Genomic DNA, 21490 nt, shown 5'->3' with positions numbered 1-21490 from the left:
CAGGAAGCCCACGACTTACAACCCTTTGTTCAGTGGCCATTTGAAGTTGCAACAGTACCCAGGGTCACATGATCCCCATTTGCGACCTTCTGACCAGCGAAGTCAATGGCAGATTCACTTTACGACCATGTTACTAGGCACAACAGTGCAGCGATCCACTTAACAAGCGTGATTTAAAAAAATGGTCGTAAAATGGGGCAATCCTCATTTAACAACTGTCACTTAGCGATAGAAATGTTCCGCTCAGTTGTGGTTATAGGTTGAGGACTATCTGCATTACCTAGTATTAGTGAAGCATGTTGCAAGCTTTGGGGGAGATTTAAGGAGGTCCCAAACTGCAAAACCAGGACTTTGCTGAACTGTACAACTTTCACCAAACGGCAGAAAATGCCGCTCTAGGTCCCTGTACTCACTTGATCCCTCGAGAATCCCTTCCCTGTTTACAACCGCTTGTAGAACACAGCAGTACCTTGCTACCTGGTTCCCTTCAGTAACAGGTTTGAGCCGATTGAGATTCTGTGGCTGCCCTCCACCCTCTTCGAAGGCTGGGGATAGGGTGCCTGTCATGAAATAAGCCTAATGACAGCCGATGTTAAGGCCATCTTATGCTAAACATGCTATTTTTGTTTGCTCATGAGCTATTTTGGTTGGGTGGCCAGGACAATGACTGGCTCACCGGTGGGAGGCATAAAGTCCAACCCAACTGGTTGTTTATCTTATCGGTTGTTTGAAAACGGCATAATATTCCCTGTGAGCCTAAAACAACAACTGCATTAAGCTATTTATGTCCGCAAAGTGGTTACTGAACATCAACTTGGGGGATGTTTCTGGACTGTCTGATTTAGAGAGCCCTAAGCGGCTTTTATCTAAAAATATCAAGGGCCAACTTGGCTGCTGGGAATTGGTTCCTCTGCAGATTTCAATCTTCTCTACCTTCTCCATCATGACCTAAAAGTGGAGGGCAGGATTGCATGCTACTAAAATTGCACGTGCCTCCTGCAAGAGCCATCCCCCTCACATCTTCCTCCCTCCTCTCCCTCCCATTACCATCCCATTTGAACTGAGACAAGGAAAAGAAAACAAAACACCAAAGCTTTGTTTAAATCATTCCCTTTAAAAAAAAAAAAATCATTTATTTATAGTACTTAACAGGAATACAGAGCGGGAGTGTGGAAAAACTGTATGCAAACCACAATGATTAAAATCCAGCATTTATAGCCATACATTCAAGAAGATGGTGATATATTTATAGATCGAGCTTTTATTTTTTTAAACACTATACAACCCTGTTTCATGATTAAAAAAAAATAGTAGTTCTATCGTACTAATTTCAGGGGTGGGATTCTACCGGTTCGCACCTATTCGCTAGAACCGGTTGTTAACATTCTAAGCAGTTTGGAAACCGGTTGTTAGAAGAAATTACTGGCCTAATCCTGTAAGGAAGGCAGGAAGGAAACATTCTGGTGTTGCTTACAGAAACTGCCTCTCCGTTAACCCTAATTACATTCTTGGCAGGACTAGACTTCCTGTCTCAGGAACTTCTCTGGAGTTTTTTTTCCCCTCCTTTGCTGGTACTTTGCTTGTGTGGAGTGACCATTCAAAGTTACAATGGCACTGAAAAAAGTGACTTATGACTATTTTTCACAGTTACAACTGTTGCAGAATCCCTACAGTCATGAGAGGCCAGGCGAGGAGATGCATGCCTTGATGTGAGTGATATTGAGTTGGCCACACGCAGCCAATAACATGACCAGCAAGCCAGGTCCACCCAGTCACATGACCACCAAGCCATGACCACCACCTAAGCCATGCCCACGGAACCAGTTGTTAAAAATTTGAATCCCACCCCTGACTATTTTCATGCAATATCTAACAATAAACACACATAATAAAATCCGTATCAGGGGATAGCATACATTTTGTTATCTTAAGATATTAACCAACAATCCATAGCTTCAAATGAATATTTTCCCTTAAAATTAAATTCCCTTGGGCTTTAAGGTTGTCGTTTGCAATGTTTCATCACGCATGTTTCATCTTTATTGACCCTGTGAAGGGGTCCTTCCAATGAAATCCACAGGGTATTTGTTTGGGAGAATTTTCTACTAATTTTAAGAATAGAGATACAATGCTTTAAATTATTTTCACAGTGATTAAAGATGACCCCTGCTGGTTCTGAAATTAAAACCACACAAACACGTTTATTTGAAGCACTAGTCTGAATTCAGAAATAAAATAGTTCAAATTATGTTGCTTCTCTATACTCAAAATATAACAAGAAGAAATTGATTGTACATGCAGAGATCCAATGGCAATGATATTTTTCTCTTACAACACAAATTATTATTCCAGCCCAACTTCTGGAATAATATAATTATGTATGTGTGTATATGTTTGTGTATGTATGCATATATGATTTCAACTGGGATGCAAGCAGTTTTATTCAAACTAAAAAATCAGTGATATTTGGGGATTGCCCATGGAAGCTTTTCAGAAAATCCCTATAAAATCTCTTTTCATTTTTTATTTGATTCAGCGAGGCAGTTAAAAAAACAACTGTCTACAGATTGTCTTGGTATTAAAATGTAACCAAACAACTTCTGAGACTGATTTCTTAAATTAGTTAAAATTAATCCTAGACTTTGGATGTCCGACATTGCAACTGATGCAAAGTAAATTCTTCTTTGCTTATTACTCTAATGTAATGATGCACAGGATTATGACCTAACACTGAGTTAATCAACAATAATAATCCATATATTCTGGAACGTTAGAGCAATGGGAACTGGTTCAAACTCATTACAGCATTTCAAAGGGCCTCATTAAGAAACGCTACACATACTTTCCAGGTGCAGAATATCTCATGTTCGTTTTCCATCATGTCAGATCATGTAAACCAGACAGGAAACATAGCTAGATGAACTAATTCTACTTTATTGTAAGGCGAGGTTAACAGAATCTTGCAAGCCCGAGAATACAAGCGTCCTGCCACCACATTTAACAGCTCGATCCATTAGGGCAGAGGTCTCCAACTTTGGCAACTGTAAGACTTGTGGACTTCAACTCTCAGAATTCCTCAGCCAGCTGGTTGAAGTCCACAAGTCTTAAAAGTTGCCAAGTTTGGAGACCCCGGCATTAGGGCGATTCCTTTCTAAGTTTCTTTCTCTGACCATTAAGCTACTGGAGGCTCCTCCTTCTCTTCTCTGATAGTTTCCTAGGCAGCATCTCTTTCCCACACCTTCCAAGGTCATCCACGCAGGACATATCACAAACATCTTTCCTTAGGAATACTAGGTGTGACTCGGTATCTCTGATATAACTTGTTGGTGGGAATAATATTGAACTACAGTTCTTCTTTCATTAATGTTTCTTAATAGCTTGAGGAAGAGTAAAGGATTCTAGGCACAAGGAGTGGGAGAATTTACACGCCCTGAGGAACTGAACTGAATAACTCAAGCTAATTTCCAAGGAAAACACAACAACTACTTGGAATTCCTAAAGGCAGGTGGCAGCTAAAAAGACCAAATGAGTATCTTTTTAGCTGCCAGAAAAAGGGAGGGGGGGGAAACAGTGCATTCCTTAAGTGCCTAGATAATCACCTGGCAGCCCAAAGTTGTCGGAGTGCAAGAATATTACTGGAGAGCATGATTGATGACTCTTGGCTATGGATGTGTCCCACTGGAGAATATATATCCAGGGGGTGGGGGGAAGATCAGGGTCAAGGGGTAAATGACTGATGTATTTTAGTGTCGGGTGCATCCAGCTAACACCAACATGGCCACTTCTAATAAATCAATTTTATTTTCTCTGAAAGATGTGGCTAAAGACTTATGATTTGAATGGGGGTGGATTTGTTGGAGTCCTGACAGCAGGTTGCATTCTCCAGGTATCTTTATTACCATTGGACACCGAGAGCTCTCTTCTCAGAATTTCACTAAATAAATGCATATTTTCCTTTTGATTAAAAAAAGGCCTAGGTAAAACACGATAAATCCACGATGTCGCCATTGCTGGATAACAATGTGCCCCGCTTTCTACATTGGGGGAACACCAAGTTAGAAGCTAGGCTCTTTCACCAAAGCTGACCTCTCATCAAAGCACTGGCTAAACCATACCTGCTTAGCTGCTTCTCAGATCAGCCAAAAGCAGCCACACCAATTCAGGTTTAAAACCAGGGAGGAGGTGGCAAATGTTTAATCAGATAAATACGCAGAGCAGGAAGTAAATAACTCTGGTGTGAGAGTTTGCACGCCTCTATTATCTGCGTGACAGTTGTGTATCTGGGCAACAGTTGTGCCAGTTTTAAGTCCCCACCCAACTGTTTGGTTTCAGGACTTTTAGTTCTTCAGGAAAGTATCCCCGAAACAGCTAGGAATATCAAAGCCATAGAAACTAAGCAATGGAAGGAACAGCAGTTAATGAAGGACAGCTCTCCTGCATGGAGACTCTAGCAATGTGTTGGGAGCGGTTTGTTCCCGTGAAGGTTTTCTGCCTCTTCCAAATGCCAGTGTTCCTTTCCGTAGAACCACCCACCCCACAGCTTCCTGCACAGTTGTCTCCACAAATGGTGTTTTTTTGCAAAGCTCACTGATTTGCCAATGTGCCGTGTTTCTCCAGCCTTCCTTTCTATGACATGCAGCCCACATTCTTAGTCATCGCCACCCTTTTGCTTCTGAAGTTTCTCCTGGTTGTGCGTGAATATAAGAAATTAAAGCCTTTGGTTTCTGGCCACGGAAGCTACTTATATTTTGCACATTTTTTTTCATGGTAGGCATAAGTGCGCAGCAAAACTCAGCACAGCTATGGAATAAAAAACAATATATGTGTATAGGTGTGTGGAGGTATATCTATATGCCTTCAGCTACAGTAATGTTATATTCATTAGTAAATGTGGTTCTTTCGTCAGCAAAGGGGGCTCCTGGAAAGCTATTTTGCTCCATTAGCCCTGTCTAAGCTAAAAACTGGATTTTTTTTTTAAACTTAACTAGAGAGTAAACCAGAAGTGAGTTTCATATATTTGATGGGGCTTGCTCCCAGGTCAGTATGATTAGGCTGCCGCCAGCATTACCTCACAGAGAAAAATCTGTGAGCAAAATTCCAAGGTTTTCTTACTGATTCATTGCTTTAAATAAGAATTCTACATGAGAAAAAGTTATTTGAAAGTCTTGAGAATCTAAATAGGGTTGACCAAGTCAGGACTCAAGAAGTTATTTAAAGATGTCTAAAAGGGTTTTCATTAGCATTTGTGGCTGTAGTATGAGAAACCTAATTGGATTCTAGTTCCATTAGTTTTTTAAATCCTAGTCTAAATACTTATAAACAACATAATGACACTTCTTTTGTACATTCAGACAGATGTTGAGAGACAGAAAAGGACCCGGGTAAATCTTAAAATATCAGGGAAAAATATCAACATGCCTATGATAAGGCTGCATTTAAAATTCACTGCCAGAAAGAAGGCGGCATACAATTTCAGGTTACAATTCTGGGGCTTATGATGAACAAATAGAGAATCCTTTTCTTTATTGACCATGGCTTAGGCTGGATTTGCGCAAACACAATAAGGTACAAACCATGGCTGATTTCACACATCACGGCAAGCCAAAACCAGATAAAACTCATCATAATTCAGCTCTACCAGACATTACAAGAATATCTATTGGTTTGTCATCAGGCATCTTCAGAGTGCCGGTGATTCTCAGTTGCACATCTCAAATCTCCAGGTAACTTACAGGTCCTGATTCACCTATCCCTTTATAGCATAAGGGTTGATTATTTCAGAGGCCATCTACTTCTGTAGCGTCCACCTGTCTTATACAATTGGACGGCATGCCTTAGGTGCCATCAATTAGATAGCATCATCTGAAAGGACACATAGTGTCTACCCTGTGGAATAAGGTGCCCCTAGAAATCTGTATGGCCCCCACCCTGACTCTACTGAATGAAGAATTTAAACCTTGGCCTGTGCCCCAGTCCTTGGATTGGAGTGGTTGTGGAGCCCTTCTGGACATTTTTTTTCTGCAGGATCTCTGTATTATTGTATTTTTAACTGTTTCATGTAATAAGATGCCCAAGGTTGGGATGGAGTTATCTTATTCCATCCATCCGTCCGTCAGTCAGTCAATCAATCAGTCAATCAATCAATCAATCAACTAGCTCAACCATTACACCCAGCCAAGGAAGAGACAGCAGATTGTTACAATAATTATTGTGGTAACTTTCTTAATTATTTCAACACCCACAATCTTTTTTTTTTTTTAAATAGACATACTTGTTTTATGTATACTTGATTTTTCTAAGAAGTACCTAGATGTTGCTATCCACATCTTTATACATGGAATACAATGAAAGGTTTTTAAAAAGTGCTGTAGAGAGCGAAAGTGCAAGTACAAGACAAACATAATAGCAAAAAACATGGAAGCAATTTTCCAAAGATGTGAGGTGCCAAATTTCTATTATGCGTGGATGGACCCAAGACATGATGAACACTGGTGATGGGTGGGTGACTCATAGGAATTGCACTACATTTTAACAAGATCAAGAATACAGCACAGATAACTGTTGCCCATTGTTTGCAGACAGTTGCTGTTTCAGCCATTCTAGTTAATGCAAGGTCACAGAAACACCAAACACCTTATTTGGTTTTCTATGATGCTGGAAGTGCTTCTCTTTCTGATGTTTCCAGAAGAGCAGGACATAATTTTATTTGTTGATCTAACAATCAGAGCTGCATTCAATACTTTCCAGCAGCCTTGGAAAACTCTAATTTCAGTTCAGCAATTCCACTTTCCCACACATTTCCAAAGCTTTAGAGACAATAAAAATGAAACCGCAAAGCTTTTGCAAGTAACAAAAGAAAACAAACCCACAGAATACATTCAGTTTTGCGCCTCTGCCACCCGTTCACCCAGCAGTTTTAAAACTCTATTTTCAAAGCTACATAGCCTCTTAGGGATGACAAAGCAAACAATATTTAAAATGATTTAGTATTATTACAGTATTGCTGCACTTAGTAGCTGTAGAAGAGACATCAACATCCTTAAATGAAGATTTTCTCAGTAAGCATCTCAGATGTCCTTCTGATACGATCAGGCTATAGAGAAAGAGAACAAACTGCAGAACAACAAAGGCCTTTCCAGCAAGCCCTAAACCAGTCAGCAAATATCTGTAAGGCTAAAGCTTACAGATGAAGGCAGGCAGGAACATTGCTTGATTTTCTGATCCCTCATAATGTGCAACTTATTTTACAAGCTGCTGAAAACGTGGCAGTACAAAAACCTCTCTCTCCCTCTGATCTGGGAAAGTTCCTTTTTCTTCTATACATAGTCATATGTTACAGTGATACAATGTCATCTGAAAATGCATGAACATATTTGAATGTTAATCCACTGGGGATGCTTTAATTGTAAATATGTCTTTTATCTTTGTGAACTGCTAAGGATAGGTGATAAATAGATAGAAGATATGTAGATATAGATGATAGATAATAAATAAATCTCACCCTCATAATTTGTGAGTAATGTTACTGGATCCATCACGATAACCTTGTTGGTTACCATTTCTCAGTTTGCATTAACTCAGTTCTAAAATTCTTCAAGAGTCTCAAATGTGTGATGTACAAACTGCATCTTTCCACAACCTTGTTTGTCAGATTGCTTCTGCTGCCGGTGCTGAATAAATCTTCTATCAGCTTAAAATGAGTATGTACAATTTTAAGTAGGAATTGCTGTTTCCAAAGATAGATAATATTTTTTTCTATTTATAGATGCAGCTCTCTCTTTTTGATATACATATATCTGTAATATTACAGATAGATTGAAAGACATGCATGGAACTAGATCCTAAACAGAGCCCATGCAAGAAGTTGAATATACTTATAAACAACAGTTGTACCATACCTCCAACAAAGAAGCAATAAAAGCTTCTTGGAGCATATTTAAAGCTGTGAGTTTTCACTCTGTGCATCATTTTTGTTTGGTGGCAGCTACTGCATCAATTGTATTTGTCCATGTGTAATTTCAGTTCCTCTTTTTTTCTATTGTTTTAAGTTGGACAGTTCTAAAGATAGAGTTTGTTTTTAGTTTTTTTCTCCCTTCAGTTGTTGTCTGGTTGATTGTTGTTCCCAAAGGAGTATTTCCTTCCTATTAGATGGACACGGGGCATACAATAATCCTGTCTTCCAGAAGGACGCTGACAATCAGGAATATAAAATAGAGCCCGAACATGGTGAAACCTAGGAATTTGTTCATCTTCCATTTGCAGAATGCAATAGAGAGGATGACAAAGAGAAGCATGATGAAGAGAAGAACAATAGCACAGAATAACCCATTGCTGCTTACTTCCACTGGGGAGAAGTTGTTAATTACAGCATAGATGAACCACGGCAGAGGAAGGCTGTTGAAGGAAAAAAAATGCCAGTAAAAGCTAGTTTTGCTGCTAATTGGAGAGTGAAGTGATATATACATATACATATAAACACACACACACACACACACAGATCATTACAATATGTTTGCAGCAGATAGGTTAAAATGACATTTCAACCTATAGAAAAGCATTGAAATGATCAACTTTCTTATTCTTAGGCTAAATAGCAGTTGGGTTCTGGGAGATAGAAACATATTTCAATGCAATTTCTATTACTGTGGTTAGGTAATACAGTAAGGTCATCCTTGTCTGAAGCAAGGGCAGGAAATATGCAGTCTTTCAGATAAAGCAAACTATAATTCCCAGCAGCCTCATGGTTTACCTTATTTATTTATGCCTTTATTTTATAATGTATGTATGTATGTATGTACGTACGTATGTACGTATGTGTTATGTCTCACCTGTATCCACAGGTGAGCAATCAAAATACTAAAGTTCCAAAAATATAAGCAACCAAAAACAAACCCCAACAAAGATAACGGCTGAGGTTTTTCCAGTCCTCAGCAGTAGTTCTGAAATCTGTTTGGCAATCCTGAAGTGCCTATAAATCACAATGCCTCAGATAATCTTCACAGTACTTTCACTCTAACAAGACACTTTGCTTCTGGCAAATTTCTCAAGCCAATCCGTTTCCTTTTATCCCCTAAGGGGGCGTGTTAGTCTCATTAATTAATCATTGGCTCGACGCCTCTTTCCCAATTGAGATTGACGTCTCAATCTCCGTCTATTTCTCACATCAAGCCAGGATCCCTCAAAGTCCTCCTCCTCGCCTGAAACCTCTCGCACGTTTTCCTGATTATCTGCCACCGGCTGCTGCGTAATCAGAGAGGGAGACTCGGGGGAGGTAGAAGACTCTGACACCTCCAATAAATTAGGTTCATCTCTCATAGCTAAGTCCACTTCCTCATCCTGGCTACCCTCAAAATCACTCAACAATGCAGGCTCAAATCTCACTGCCAGATCCTCTTCACTCGAGCTCACGTCTGCCAATGGACCAGATTCAAATCCCGGAGTCACAACACGTATGTATATTAAATTTCTTTGCTGCCCATCTTGCCAAGCTGACTACAGTTGGCTTGCAGTCATTCAATAAAAATACCATATAAGGTGTATAAAATACCACATAAAACATTAAAGCAATAACTAAGAACCATACATTTAAAAATTCAGATAAAATTTGATCAGCCATAATGGAAATGAAGGGAACAAAATGTACAAAAAGAGAAGGTGGAGGTCTGTGTAATTAATTAGCACACACACTCTCTCTCTCCCTCCCTCTCTCCAAAACAAGAAGACTAAAAAATGGGATAGCTCTTTCAGAATTTGAAGCAGAGATGAGGCATTAACATTTTACCATTTCTTGATTAAGATTTAAATAAATTTATAAGAGTCAGATGCAATAGCCCTAGTCCGTTATGGCTCTTCCTTTAAAAGCCACTTTGGGGGCTATAGCAAGTCCTGAATGAAGTCCTGGGGATGCCTCACTCATCTAACACACCTGTTGTGCTGCTTATCCTCTGTAAGTGCTTGGATATTAGTGGGATTGCTTGTCTCCAATTGACTCTTCCATTAAGCAACTAGAGGTAAGAAAGTTAACTGCTGTACAAAAAGGCCTGTTTGACTTAGCAACCTAACCTTCAACGAAACAACAGGTGAGGTAATGCAAGGTGGAATACCACTAGCAGAGAATAAAAGGCCAGGCTATATAGGATTCTGTCAGAAGATCTCCAGTTGTCATGCTTCCATCGACATCCGCTGAGTACTCGCGTCTTCCCCAGCTCTGTGCATTAACACTTTTGTAGCTGAGCAAGAGCACAAGAGAGCGAGTTTACATTTCTCAGTGTGTAAAGCTCAAGCAGCTGTAACTATCAAAGTTTATGTAGTTTAACAGAGAACCTTGGTATGCTGTGCATTCCCTTATTTCAATGTATCCCTGCTGACCAAAGTAACGTGCTTCAAAGCCTTAGACTTCTTGATCTATAATCTTGACTACCTGAAAGTAAAAAGTAAAGGAACGAAATATATAAGGAGATGACTTTGCAATAGTACTTACCCCACGGTGATGTCAAAGATGTTACTTCCTACAGAACTGGAGACTGCCATGTCCCCTAGTCCTTTTCGTGCCACAATGACACTGGTGATTAGGTCAGGGATGGAGGTGCCAGCAGCCAAGATGGTCAAACCCATGATTTCTTCACTGATCCCGATGGTCTCTCCTACCTAAATAGAGAAAGAACTACTGAAATCATTTGCAAAATACAGGCAGTCCTCAACTTACGATCTCAATTGAGCCCAACATTTCTGTTGTTAAGTGAGACATTTGTTAAGTGAAAATTATGGTCTTTTAATTTTATTTTGATAATGAGATTTCTTACCATTATAATGTTTAATTTATTTAGACAGCTGAATTTCATCGTTTGGTTCTTCCCCATACTATAGGAGACTCTGGAAATTTATTTTGGATTGCAAAATGTAGTTTTGAAACCACTTCAGCTCTCAGTCCTGACATCCCCATTCCCTGTGTGTGTGTGTGTGTCACACCCAATTATCAAGATGGAAAACTAAAATCAGTAAAAAGCTTTACTTTTAAAATGCCATTGGAGAAAATGCATTAGCATGCCACCTAGTGAAATATTTAAACTGCAATTTTTATTCATTTATGAAATTTGGAGGCAACTCTAAGTGACTCTAGGCAACTTACATTCAAAAATAATGTTCAATATTGAATCAATCAATGCAATTAATTAAATATAAGCCAAAACATAAGAGCAAATCCAACAAATAGCTCACCTGATGTGCCCACCAGACCATTAGATAAGAAAATATAGCTATCCAAGAGATGGATCCAAAAAATGTGAAAGGGAAAAACTTTTTGGATGACTGAAAGAGAATAATAATAAAAATGTTAAGTGTACACATTCTGTAATATCATAAGCCTTTCCACTTGAACATAGTATATACAATACAGTGTGGTTGGGTTTATCAATTTCAAACCAAATTTCATCAAATTAATATGGATCCCATCCATAAAAAAGTACTATATTATTTGGGATTGCATGCATTAGATAAAATTCAGTTTCCTATGCCGCTATGATAGACAGAGGAAAGGTGTTTCTCTACTTAATAGCTATATAAAATTATGAATGCTATGATTGCATTCAGTAACTAAAAGCAAAATCCTTTTCATTCAGTTTTGAACTATTTTGTCAGAAAATTAGAAATCCATATAATAACTTCAAGAAAGGACATAAACTAGTATTTATATTTATCGTTCTATTTCTTATTAGCTTTTTTGTTCTAAAACACTGATTTCTCATTAAAACACAGTTCTGGCAACTGGAACTCTTCCATGTTGATAAAATTTAGGCAATTTTAGTTTTGATCCTTTTTGTAATGATTCACAATATGGAATTCACATTTTCCCCTGCTGCTGTCGAGAATAATTTGATGTGATTATATACCCCTTGTTTCCTCTATTACCAAATCACTTACAACCAGTCAGTGAGATTTGCCAAGTTTTGTGACTACTTGTGCCAAACGTGATTTCTTTCTTTCTTTCTACCTATTGAAATCAAATTCATGTTCAATTCCAATCTTTATTACTGTATAATCACAAAGCCAACAATTAGATACAAATTGAAAGGAAAAATGGAAGCTTAAAATAAGAACAATTGATGTAATTTTTTCATACTTGAGGAAAGATGAATGGTGCATAGAGAGGCACAAACTCGGGCAACCCAGGAAGATACATCTGAACAATGCTTAGATGGGGAGAACGACAAATATAAGTAATACTCTGTTAGGTAATTATTTCTAGACAGAATGGATAAAAGCCTGCAGAAAGAGCAATAAAAGAGCATGTAGCTCAAGGACTTTTTAAATGCCCTAATAAAAAGTGATGCATCTAGTCCAGGGGAGTCAAACTCAAGGCCCATGGGCTGGATCTAGCCCACGGAGCTGACCTGGAAAAGGGAAGGACTGACCTGCAGTCCCTCTGCCAGTGAAAGCGGAGATTCCCGAGCTCCATTTTCGCTAGCAGAGTGCTGCAGGAGGCCGTTGCAGCCGAAAACGGAGCTTGCGAGACTCTCCATGATCGGACTATCTGAGGGATCCGCTTACATCAGCCTGTCCCATTAGATCTGGTAGAAAAGACATGTTAGGAGAAGTTAAGGGAAATACATTTTGTGTGTTCCAGGGGACATGCCTTCTGTGCCATGGTGCTCACCTTATGGTACAACCCCGCCTCCCAAATTACATCAGCTCCATCCCTTTTGATATTCCGGAAGTCCCTCAAGACCTAGTTATGTTATCAAACTTGGGGATCCCAGGAATCCAAAGACATGCTTCAATAGCTCCATTGCTAAGGTGGCCATTTTTCTTCTCTCTTTGCTTAGGGTTTGTATATTTGTTTTTACAACATTTTTCTTTCACTTTGGAGGTTTATATCTTTATATTTGTTGTTTATACGTTAGTTTTTTTTTTATTGCTTGCTGTATGTTGCCCAGAGTCACCTTTTTGTGAGATGGGAAGCTATACAAATTTGATGAATAAAATAGAACCCAATCTTGCTCCGGGTGATCTGAGGGGGAAGCTGAAGAAGGGAATCTAAGTTCAAGATACCTAAGAGGTCTTTTGCCTACTCTGGAAGACCATTTATTCCAAACTTGCCTTTTGAAATCAATGACTCTGAAAGGAGCTTAGACTGTGAATGGATCTTGTTAGGATTTAAAGTAATGTTAAATTATAGCAGAAGCTTTAGATTTGCTCTTGATGGAAAAATTGTTGGGTGTCTCATAGTTCAGGGAGAAAATTTCTTCTGCATATGAAGTCTAATAGACATCTAAAGAAGCAGGCATGCAGACAAACATAAAAGAACTATTAATACAATATTTTATAGGTTGCCATTAAATATTTATACAGGTAAATGGCAATGTATTCACTGTTATTGTCTGCCAGGCAAGGCCTCCAAAAGCTCAAGCCAAATGTCATTTATCATGATATTTTTTTTTATCAAGTATTTTCTCTCCCAAGCAATCTAATGAAAGCTGAAAATGAACTTATGTACATATGCGCAATAATAGTATCAAGGCTAGATCTGTCCTTTACAAACATACTTTACACTTCAATTCATGTATAAAAGTTAAAACAGTCATTCTCACTGGATTTCTAACATCAGGTAGAGTCACCCATAATGGAAAAACGATAGGCAAAATAACCAGATACGTAAGCTGTTTCCGGGGCGTATCAGGCCAGGCTAGGCTGAGGGGCTGACCATCGTCCTCATCTTCCTGTTGTGGGGGGAAAAAGACAATATTAATTTAAATGAAAAATGTATTTTTTTAATTTAAAGGAAGTCTACAACAAGCTGCCTTCAATTGCTATTGGGAAAAAATAAAATAAACTGAAGAAAAATAATATCCAGCAATGCCATAAAATGTATACCAGATTTTGAAGGAGAATTTTGCTTATTGAGGTATTTGTGTATATGCTATCTGTGTTCATCAATGTAAGTGGGGAGGGAAATATCTGCCTTGCAACATAGACCAAATCTGGAAATAAACACCACAAAAAACACTGGAACTTTATTGTTATAGGGTGTTATAACAGAATCTTGAATCAAGACTTGACAATCTTCATTTTTTTCCTCCCTCCTTCCTTTATATCCTACACTAAGCTGATTTTTTTTACATAATGGTTGTTGAATTCCTTCTTCAAGGCCATCTCCATAAGTTGGACTAAATGATTAATAAAGTCCTTTCAAACTTCTTCTAGGATTCTATGTAAATCAGATGCTCTTGTCTTATTGTTGGCTTTCCAAAGCACTTTTTTTCTGTTATGGAAATGGTGGAATAAAACTTTATCTAAGATTATGGTACATCTTACATTTTATGTTCAATATTCTCTAAAATATTTATTTTGCAAAAATAAAGACGAGTTTCTATCATTGATTATGTACTTGTTCCAAACACAGAATCCATTTGTCTGTATGCTTGGAAAACTACTCAAATTGTACTTTATACTGTGCATTATATTTAACAATTATTTTCCTACTCAGACTTTCTCATGATATAAGAACAGTAATGGAATGTATGAATCAATTCTCCAAAATTATATCGCTGTACTACTAAATTTATCCTTTCAGACATGAAAACTGTACATCCTACTTAAATATATTTGCTTAAATATATTTGCAAAAAAATTTAATGGAGAGAAAAATGTTGTATTTCTTTTCCTTTCTGCCCACTATATGCTTTTCTCAAAGTCACATGTACATATATGTATTTAGTATGCTAAATTCAACATGGGGAATAATATTTGAAAGTAGCTTACTTTGATAAAAACCAGACAAATGCAAAAAAGTTTATATAAACTGTGCAGATTATATTTTCTATTTGGGCTTCAGTGATTCAACAAGAGTTGCTATGCAGTCATAACTTTCATACCAATGTATTAAAACAGATAAACCTAACTTCCAGGACTACAGAGTACAAATGGTGATGCACTATTTACATGGATAATGTGCTAGAGATGTATAAACATTATAATGGTTTGATGTCCAGTTTTGTAACTCCAGAAATAACCTTATTTACTCTGGGATCCTCTGAGATATATTTTGATCCAGTTTGTTCCTAGAGCAGGAGTAGATTGAGAAAAATAGACTATTCCCAGGCAATATATGACTTAATAATATTTCTTCCTAAATACAACAAAGCTGGTGGTCAAAGCTTGAGAGCAGGGAGAAATCAAACTTTAATTCACTGGTCTTTTCCACAAAATAAAACAGTTGTTACTCCTTTCTTCAATGTAGATAAGCCCATGGCTGTATTGCAAGATATTCTTTTTTTCTCTCCTGAAGGAGAAAACTGATTTATTTTTTGGAACACCTGTGAGATATCAATTGGCTGAGATAATACACATAACTCTTTAATTGCAGTCATTTCAGTTTTGAGTGACAGATTCACTGTGCACACAATGGAAAAGGAGTTAAAGAACAGAATCCAACCTATTAACTCCATTAAAAACCTAGACGGAAAACTGATTTCCTCTTCATTGAAACTAATTATAGTATGGCATTAAGTACAGATTGAAATAAATTACATAAGCACAGTTTGCTCTTCTGTTTATCCTTTTAAACCAAAAAATGGCTATTATGCTGCTAAAAGAAATTTAATACCAATGTGACAGGCCTTATAAGAGTCATAATACTCCAGCTAAGACTAATGACCTCTGAATTTCACCCATTTAAATGTATATTTTCTACTCCAACACCCCCTCAAAAGCTGTTTTTAGCACTATATTGTATGCACAGAATCACACAAACACAACTGCCTAGACAAAATTTAATAAAGTTTAGGTTGCTTTGGTAAAAGAGGTCAAATATGAATGTAGAGACACTTCCTACAAGAACTTTTACTGATATAAACTAATCAACACTCTGGTGTGCCAGGGCCCTACTGAATAACAGTTGTTCAATAACATACGTAATGATCATATAGCACATCATGAAAGCCTTGCTTCCTTGTTAGTATAGGCTGCCTGTTTCTTTTACTTAACATTATCTTTGTGATGTGAGGCACACATATTTTTCTTTCCTTGCTGGTTTCCATAGAAACTGATAAAAAAGGAACATGCCTGAGTATGAGGAGATGAGAATATGAAGTTGATTATTTTTAGGAAAGTCAGAAGTGAAAATAATTCAGCTAATTTTGAATCTCACCTTCTCTTAAAGTCAACAAATTGTTTCTTATTTCAATAGTTCATCTCTTATTTATAAACAAATCTCTAAAACCTTGTCATTTCAGTCCTGATCAGTAAAAGTCCTCCATTAAGGGTTACCAGAGATAACATATTTATTTTAAACAGATGAAATAAACCATTCTTATATTCCTTTATTTTACCTCTAACAATCTTATTGTTTAACCCCTTCAAATAATATCCTAGAACTTGTTTTTTTGTAATTTTTTCTTTGTTCCTTCTCACAAGATTCTTCAAAGCTTTAACAAGTCTCTTTTGTAAGTCCAATCTGGAAAGTTATCCAGGTCATCCTCTTGGTTTGTTGTTTGTATGTCCTTTTTAATTAAAACATCATTTTTTTGTAGCTCCAGTGTAGCATCTTTGTCAATATGTAACCTGTCATTTTTAAATTCACTTTCAGATCAGCCTCAGTCTTCTCCAGTAAAACTCGTTCCTCTTGTACAACATCATTTAAACATAGTCTATCTATAGAGACAAACACTCCTAAAGTTACCTTCTGGGTCCATTGTTCAAATATATTCTTATTATGTCCAATCAATGTTATTCTGTATAAGTAAGTCAAAGTTCTTCTCCTTTATTTGTAATATTTAGTATCTTCTAGACTTGTTCCCTCTAGAACAAGGGTGTCAAACTCGCGGCCTGTAGGCTGGATGAGTCACATGCTAGCCACCCACATTTTGGTGAAGAGAAAAAAATTGTGATACATCACACAACAATGCGATGCTGCGAGTTTTGACACCCCTGGTCTAGAACATTTAAAGTCGTATCCAATCATCTTTTTTTCAAAGAACTAAAAGTATTTTCCCATGGAAAATTCTTATAAGAAGTATTAATTAATTTCAAAATTAATTAATTTCAAAATCTTATTTCTGGACCTTGACCATTTGTAACTTTATAAAATCAAGTTTTTTGTTTATTCCTTTTTTTAAAATTAGAGATTCCATTATAAATATAAAACTAATTGCAACTTTGAAAGATAAAACAGGTTAAAAGAAAAAAACTTCCCTCTTTATTCCAGCAAGCATAAATAACATCTCTTAAATGTTGTTTAACATCTCTTATCACCACACATAAAATCTCTTCATCCCATATCTCACCTCATTCTCTATAAACAAATCTTTAAAGCCTTATCATCCATCTTAATCAGCAAAAGACTATTAAGAGTTTCCAGAAATAACCACATATCTATTATAAACCTGTTTCTAAAGAAAACCCAAACACTTGAAATCTTCTCTTTTCTATTTGTCTCATTTTTTTATTTTTAAACAAATCCCCCAAACCTCACTATTTAAATCTAATCAGTAAAAATTTAATAAATATGTCAAAGGTAACAATGTAACTGTTTTAATCAATCAGATAAACTTAAAATGCAACAAACCTCTTTCCCATATAGCAATAGCACTTAGACTTATATACCTTTTCCCAGTATTTTACAATAATCTCTAAGCGATTTACAGAGTCAGCATAATTGTCCCCAACAATTTGGCTCCTCATTTCACCAACCTCGGAAGGATGGAAGGCTGAGTCAAACGTGAGCCCCTCAGGATCGAATTCCTGGCAGTTGGCAGAATTAATCTGCAATACTTCATTCTAACCTCTGCACCACCACAGCTCTTATAACTCTTATCTATAAACAAGCCCTTAAAACATTGTCATCCAGTCCTAGTTAAAAAAATCCATTAAACATTAGCCAGGATTGCAACTTGTCTATTTAATCTAGGTTTAAAAAAAACACGTTATATTTTTTTCTCCTTACTCCCAAAGATCTTGGTCTCCAAAATCTTTACCCTCTTTGTTATTCTTATCTTCATACTTTCCAGATCTTCAGCATTCTTCCTGTATTGTGGTGACCAGAATTAGACACAGTATATCAGAGTGGTCTGAGCAGTGCAGTGTAGAGCAGAACTATTATTTCTTATGATTTTGATGCTATAGCTCTACTGATGTAGCCTAAAAAGCCTACATTTTGGCAGCTGGAACAAATTCCTGTTAGCATACAAGGTGCCTTTGGGCAGAATTCCACAATGGCAAGCAGTAATATCAAATCGATTCTTCACTTGCTGTCCAGTTATACTTTTGATTTTTAACTGTGCCAATGTTTAAGGCATTGCCTTTACGGTGTTCAGTCTCATGTGTAGTTACTGCATAACAATCTCAATGACCTTTTCTATTGCTGACCATGATGGAATTGAAGAATGTTCTGAAGAATTGCTTTAATATTCAGAAATTGTCTAGGTTCCTACTAATCTCTTGAGTTGCAAGAAAATAGAAAGTTGATCCTAGTTATTTGGGATAAACCCTCAATGCTAAAATAAATTGTTGGGAATCTGTGAGGCCTGAATAATTATTCAACATCTGCAAGATAAATTGGTTTGTCACTGTTTGTTTATAGGGCAGGCAATGATTTCTTGTGATGGTTTGGTAAAATTAACATCAATGGTGATAGATAATCAGGTTGTTGATCAGAGGGATACGCAAATCCTTTGTAGCTGGAATTTCATAATAATTTCAGTGGAAAGATTTTTATCGAAAGGAAATATATCTAGAAACCAAAGGCAAGTAGAATTAAATAGTCAAGAGGCATCAGTAATTCCTTGACTAATAATTGTTTGTCTAATGATAACTCAAATTAACAATGGCATCCCAAAAAGTCAGTTACAACCTAAATTCAAATGTATAACTGTCGCCCTGCCCATGTAATTATGTCCTTGCAATTCGGATGCTTGTGTGAATCATCCAAGTGTGAATGTGGACAATGAATCTTCAGTGACACGTTACACTTCATGGTCCTGTACGCTATGAAGATTGTCAATCAGCTCTATGTAGTTTGATGCTGTGTAGTTGCCAAGAAAATTCTGAATAACATCCTTGCTTTCCAGGTGATTTTCTCTGGCTCCACTAACTGATCTTCAAACTGCTTGTCACAGAACTGATTTGTAGACCAATAAAAATGCCTTCCTTAATCTTGGCCTCAGTTATTCTAGGAAACATCTGTCTCAAATAATGAAAATCTTCACCATCCTTGTCCATTGCTTTCACGAAAATTTTCATCGGTCCAAGTTTTATGTGAAGTGAAGACAAAAATATATTTGTTGGATCAGCAAAGTGGTTCACGCACCACATTTTTCTATCCTGGAACCAAATTCTTTCCAAGTGGCCATTTCTTTTTAATGTAATTATCTTGCTCTCATGCACAGCTGCCCCATTCACATATGTAACAACAGTACTTGGTATCAAAGCTGCAGCAGTCACTGTTTTCCAATTGTACTTGCTGTACTGGATGTACTTCAAAACAGTTCCATATTTTTGTATGCTTCTTTCATGTGCGCAGCAAAGCCAACAGGTACCAAAGGATGAACACTGCCGTTGTGTAAAAACAATTTCTATAAAATGGCATGTGATAAGTTAAATTATAGGTTATTTTAATGATTAACAGCTAAAAATTTGTAAGAAACATCCAAAGTATTCATGAAGTAAAATCTTTGTTGTCCAGTGTTTCTAGAAAAAAACGTGATTGGTTAAGTTGGATTTACACTTATAAACTTGTGATTACTTTACAACCATATGACTCAACTTATGACCATGGTGACTTGACTTACAGCCGTAGTATGTATGGTTATAAAATTGGATTTGGTCATACGATGTTTCAATTTATTATCTCAATAACTTATGTCAAAAATTCTAGTCTCAATTGTGAACATACGTCAAAGACTAACTGTATTTGAAAGTATCATGCCCCCATCAGAGTCTGAATCCGAGGAGGAAGATGAACAGTCATCAGGGAGTGGGAGAGTGGTTCCGTTGGCTGTGGGGGAAACTGGGGAAGGGCAAAGTCAGGCTGGGCACAGCAGGGAAGAGGTAGAACAAGGGAGAGGGGGTTCACAGGAACACCAAGGCCCACCCCCTCTTCATCCTAGGACACGCAGGGAAGAATGGAGAAGAGAACAACGTGGGTTGAATGGCTTACAAGGGAGGAAAGGGCCCTGATTCCCTTCACAAGGCACAACTGGGGAGGGAGCTTAAAGGAGAACCAGTTGGGAGGGCCATTTGTCGGGAACAAATGTTGAGTTTATCTAATGTTGGCTGCTGTTATCTGAGTTCCTGGCATCCTCCAAACTGGTTGGATTTACTGCCGTGTTACTTCATTTCTGGAACTTCTTCTCTTGCTCTGCCGGATTTATTACCTTATCTTGCTTTGTTGGATTTGTAGTTTAAAGTTTTCTGTTTACACTGTTTTGGATTGGAATATCTGCAGCTAAAGGCTGTTGGAGGTTCCTGGGAGAGTTTTTCTCCAGAGCGGAGGGTATTCGGGACATTGGGGGCAAAGTTGGAGCTAATAAAGGGACATCTACTTATTATCTGGCTGAGTTGCCTTTGTGCCACGCCCCGGGTCATCACAGAAAGCCAAGGCTGGTTATGAGGAAATCAGTTATTTTCAGGCCAAAGAAATCATATAAATATCAAAGAAATGAGGGAAAGGCTGAGAGAAGTAGGCTAAGAATCTAAGAATTTGGAGGGGGAAACGAAGATAAGGAGGAAAAGACAGTGATTGATGTATTGATTCCTATGTTGTGCTGTAGGAAAATCTTGTCTGTGTTTGTCTGTGGTATGTGCGTCTGCGCACACATATATGTATGTTTGTATGTGGTGTGACATTTCTTGTTTACATTAGAATAATAATGTATCTGACTATTTTGAACCTCTGATGTTTCTGCTGTTACTAAATACAGATCGATTTATAAAGGAGAATATTTATAGATCAGGGCTGAAACGAGGGGTCCTTGGTGCTCTCTCTGAGTCAGTTGATTTCTTGTATCTGTTTCATTACACAAACTAGATAATGTCATGAACGCTCAAGGTTCATGCAAGAAAACAAGCAAGCTCAGAGAGCTTTGGGGATACCACAGATTGACTTTCTAGAGAATAAATATCAATAGCCATGTGAAGACTGATATTGTGGTGCCCTTGGACATCTACTCTTGATCACAGTAATGTATACACAGCAATAATGTCAAGGATCTCACATTCTCAGATTAATTCTAATTTTAGTTGTGTGCAATTGTAGACAGCAGGCTTTGCTTTGTCATGTTGAGGACTGGTAACCCAGCAACAGGGCAAGTCAATAAAAAACTTTCTATTTGTCTAGAGTGTAAGACATTTGTAGTGGAATGTCTTGAGAACATCTTGCTCCTAGCATTCCACAGATAGTGCATAACTGACACATTATCTTGCTCACAGAGTAATGATGAGAACAATGCAGCTCTGGGATTTTAACATAAAGGCTATTGCTCACTTTGATAGATCATGG

At 37.4% G+C, this 21490-nt stretch overlaps 1 protein-coding gene and 1 long non-coding RNA gene across 7 annotated transcripts in view; one reads left to right on the top strand and one right to left on the bottom strand.

Moving 5' to 3' along the window:
* Positions 1-5798: 5798 nt before the first annotated feature.
* On the top strand, positions 5799-6262 carry LOC148132447 (uncharacterized). The gene is made up of 2 exons (XR_015748008.1): positions 5799-5898; positions 6067-6262. It is a non-coding gene; the product is annotated as an uncharacterized LOC148132447 (long non-coding RNA).
* The window catches only part of SLC24A2 (solute carrier family 24 member 2), a 60938-nt gene continuing 45653 nt past the window's right edge, over positions 6206-21490 (bottom strand). For all 6 annotated transcript variants that reach the window (XM_087957639.1, XM_087957645.1, XM_087957640.1 and 3 more), the window contains 4 exons: positions 13587-13715; positions 11218-11307; positions 10481-10647; positions 6206-8394 (listed from right to left, as the gene is read on the bottom strand). In XM_087957639.1, the coding sequence (XP_087813765.1) occupies positions 8145-8394; positions 10481-10647; positions 11218-11307; positions 13587-13715 (636 nt within the window). In that variant the 3' untranslated portion in view covers positions 6206-8144. The remainder of the gene's footprint in view (positions 8395-10480; positions 10648-11217; positions 11308-13586; positions 13716-21490) is intronic.

Source organism: Notechis scutatus, chromosome 2 (assembly GCF_049901735.1).
Source record: "Notechis scutatus isolate UNSWTSFEM ecotype Mainland chromosome 2, rNotScu1.2, whole genome shotgun sequence".
Classification (NCBI taxonomy): domain Eukaryota; kingdom Metazoa; phylum Chordata; class Lepidosauria; order Squamata; family Elapidae; genus Notechis; species Notechis scutatus.
Note: the sequence above shows the minus strand (reverse complement) of the source record. Positions and strands in the feature narration are given on the sequence as shown.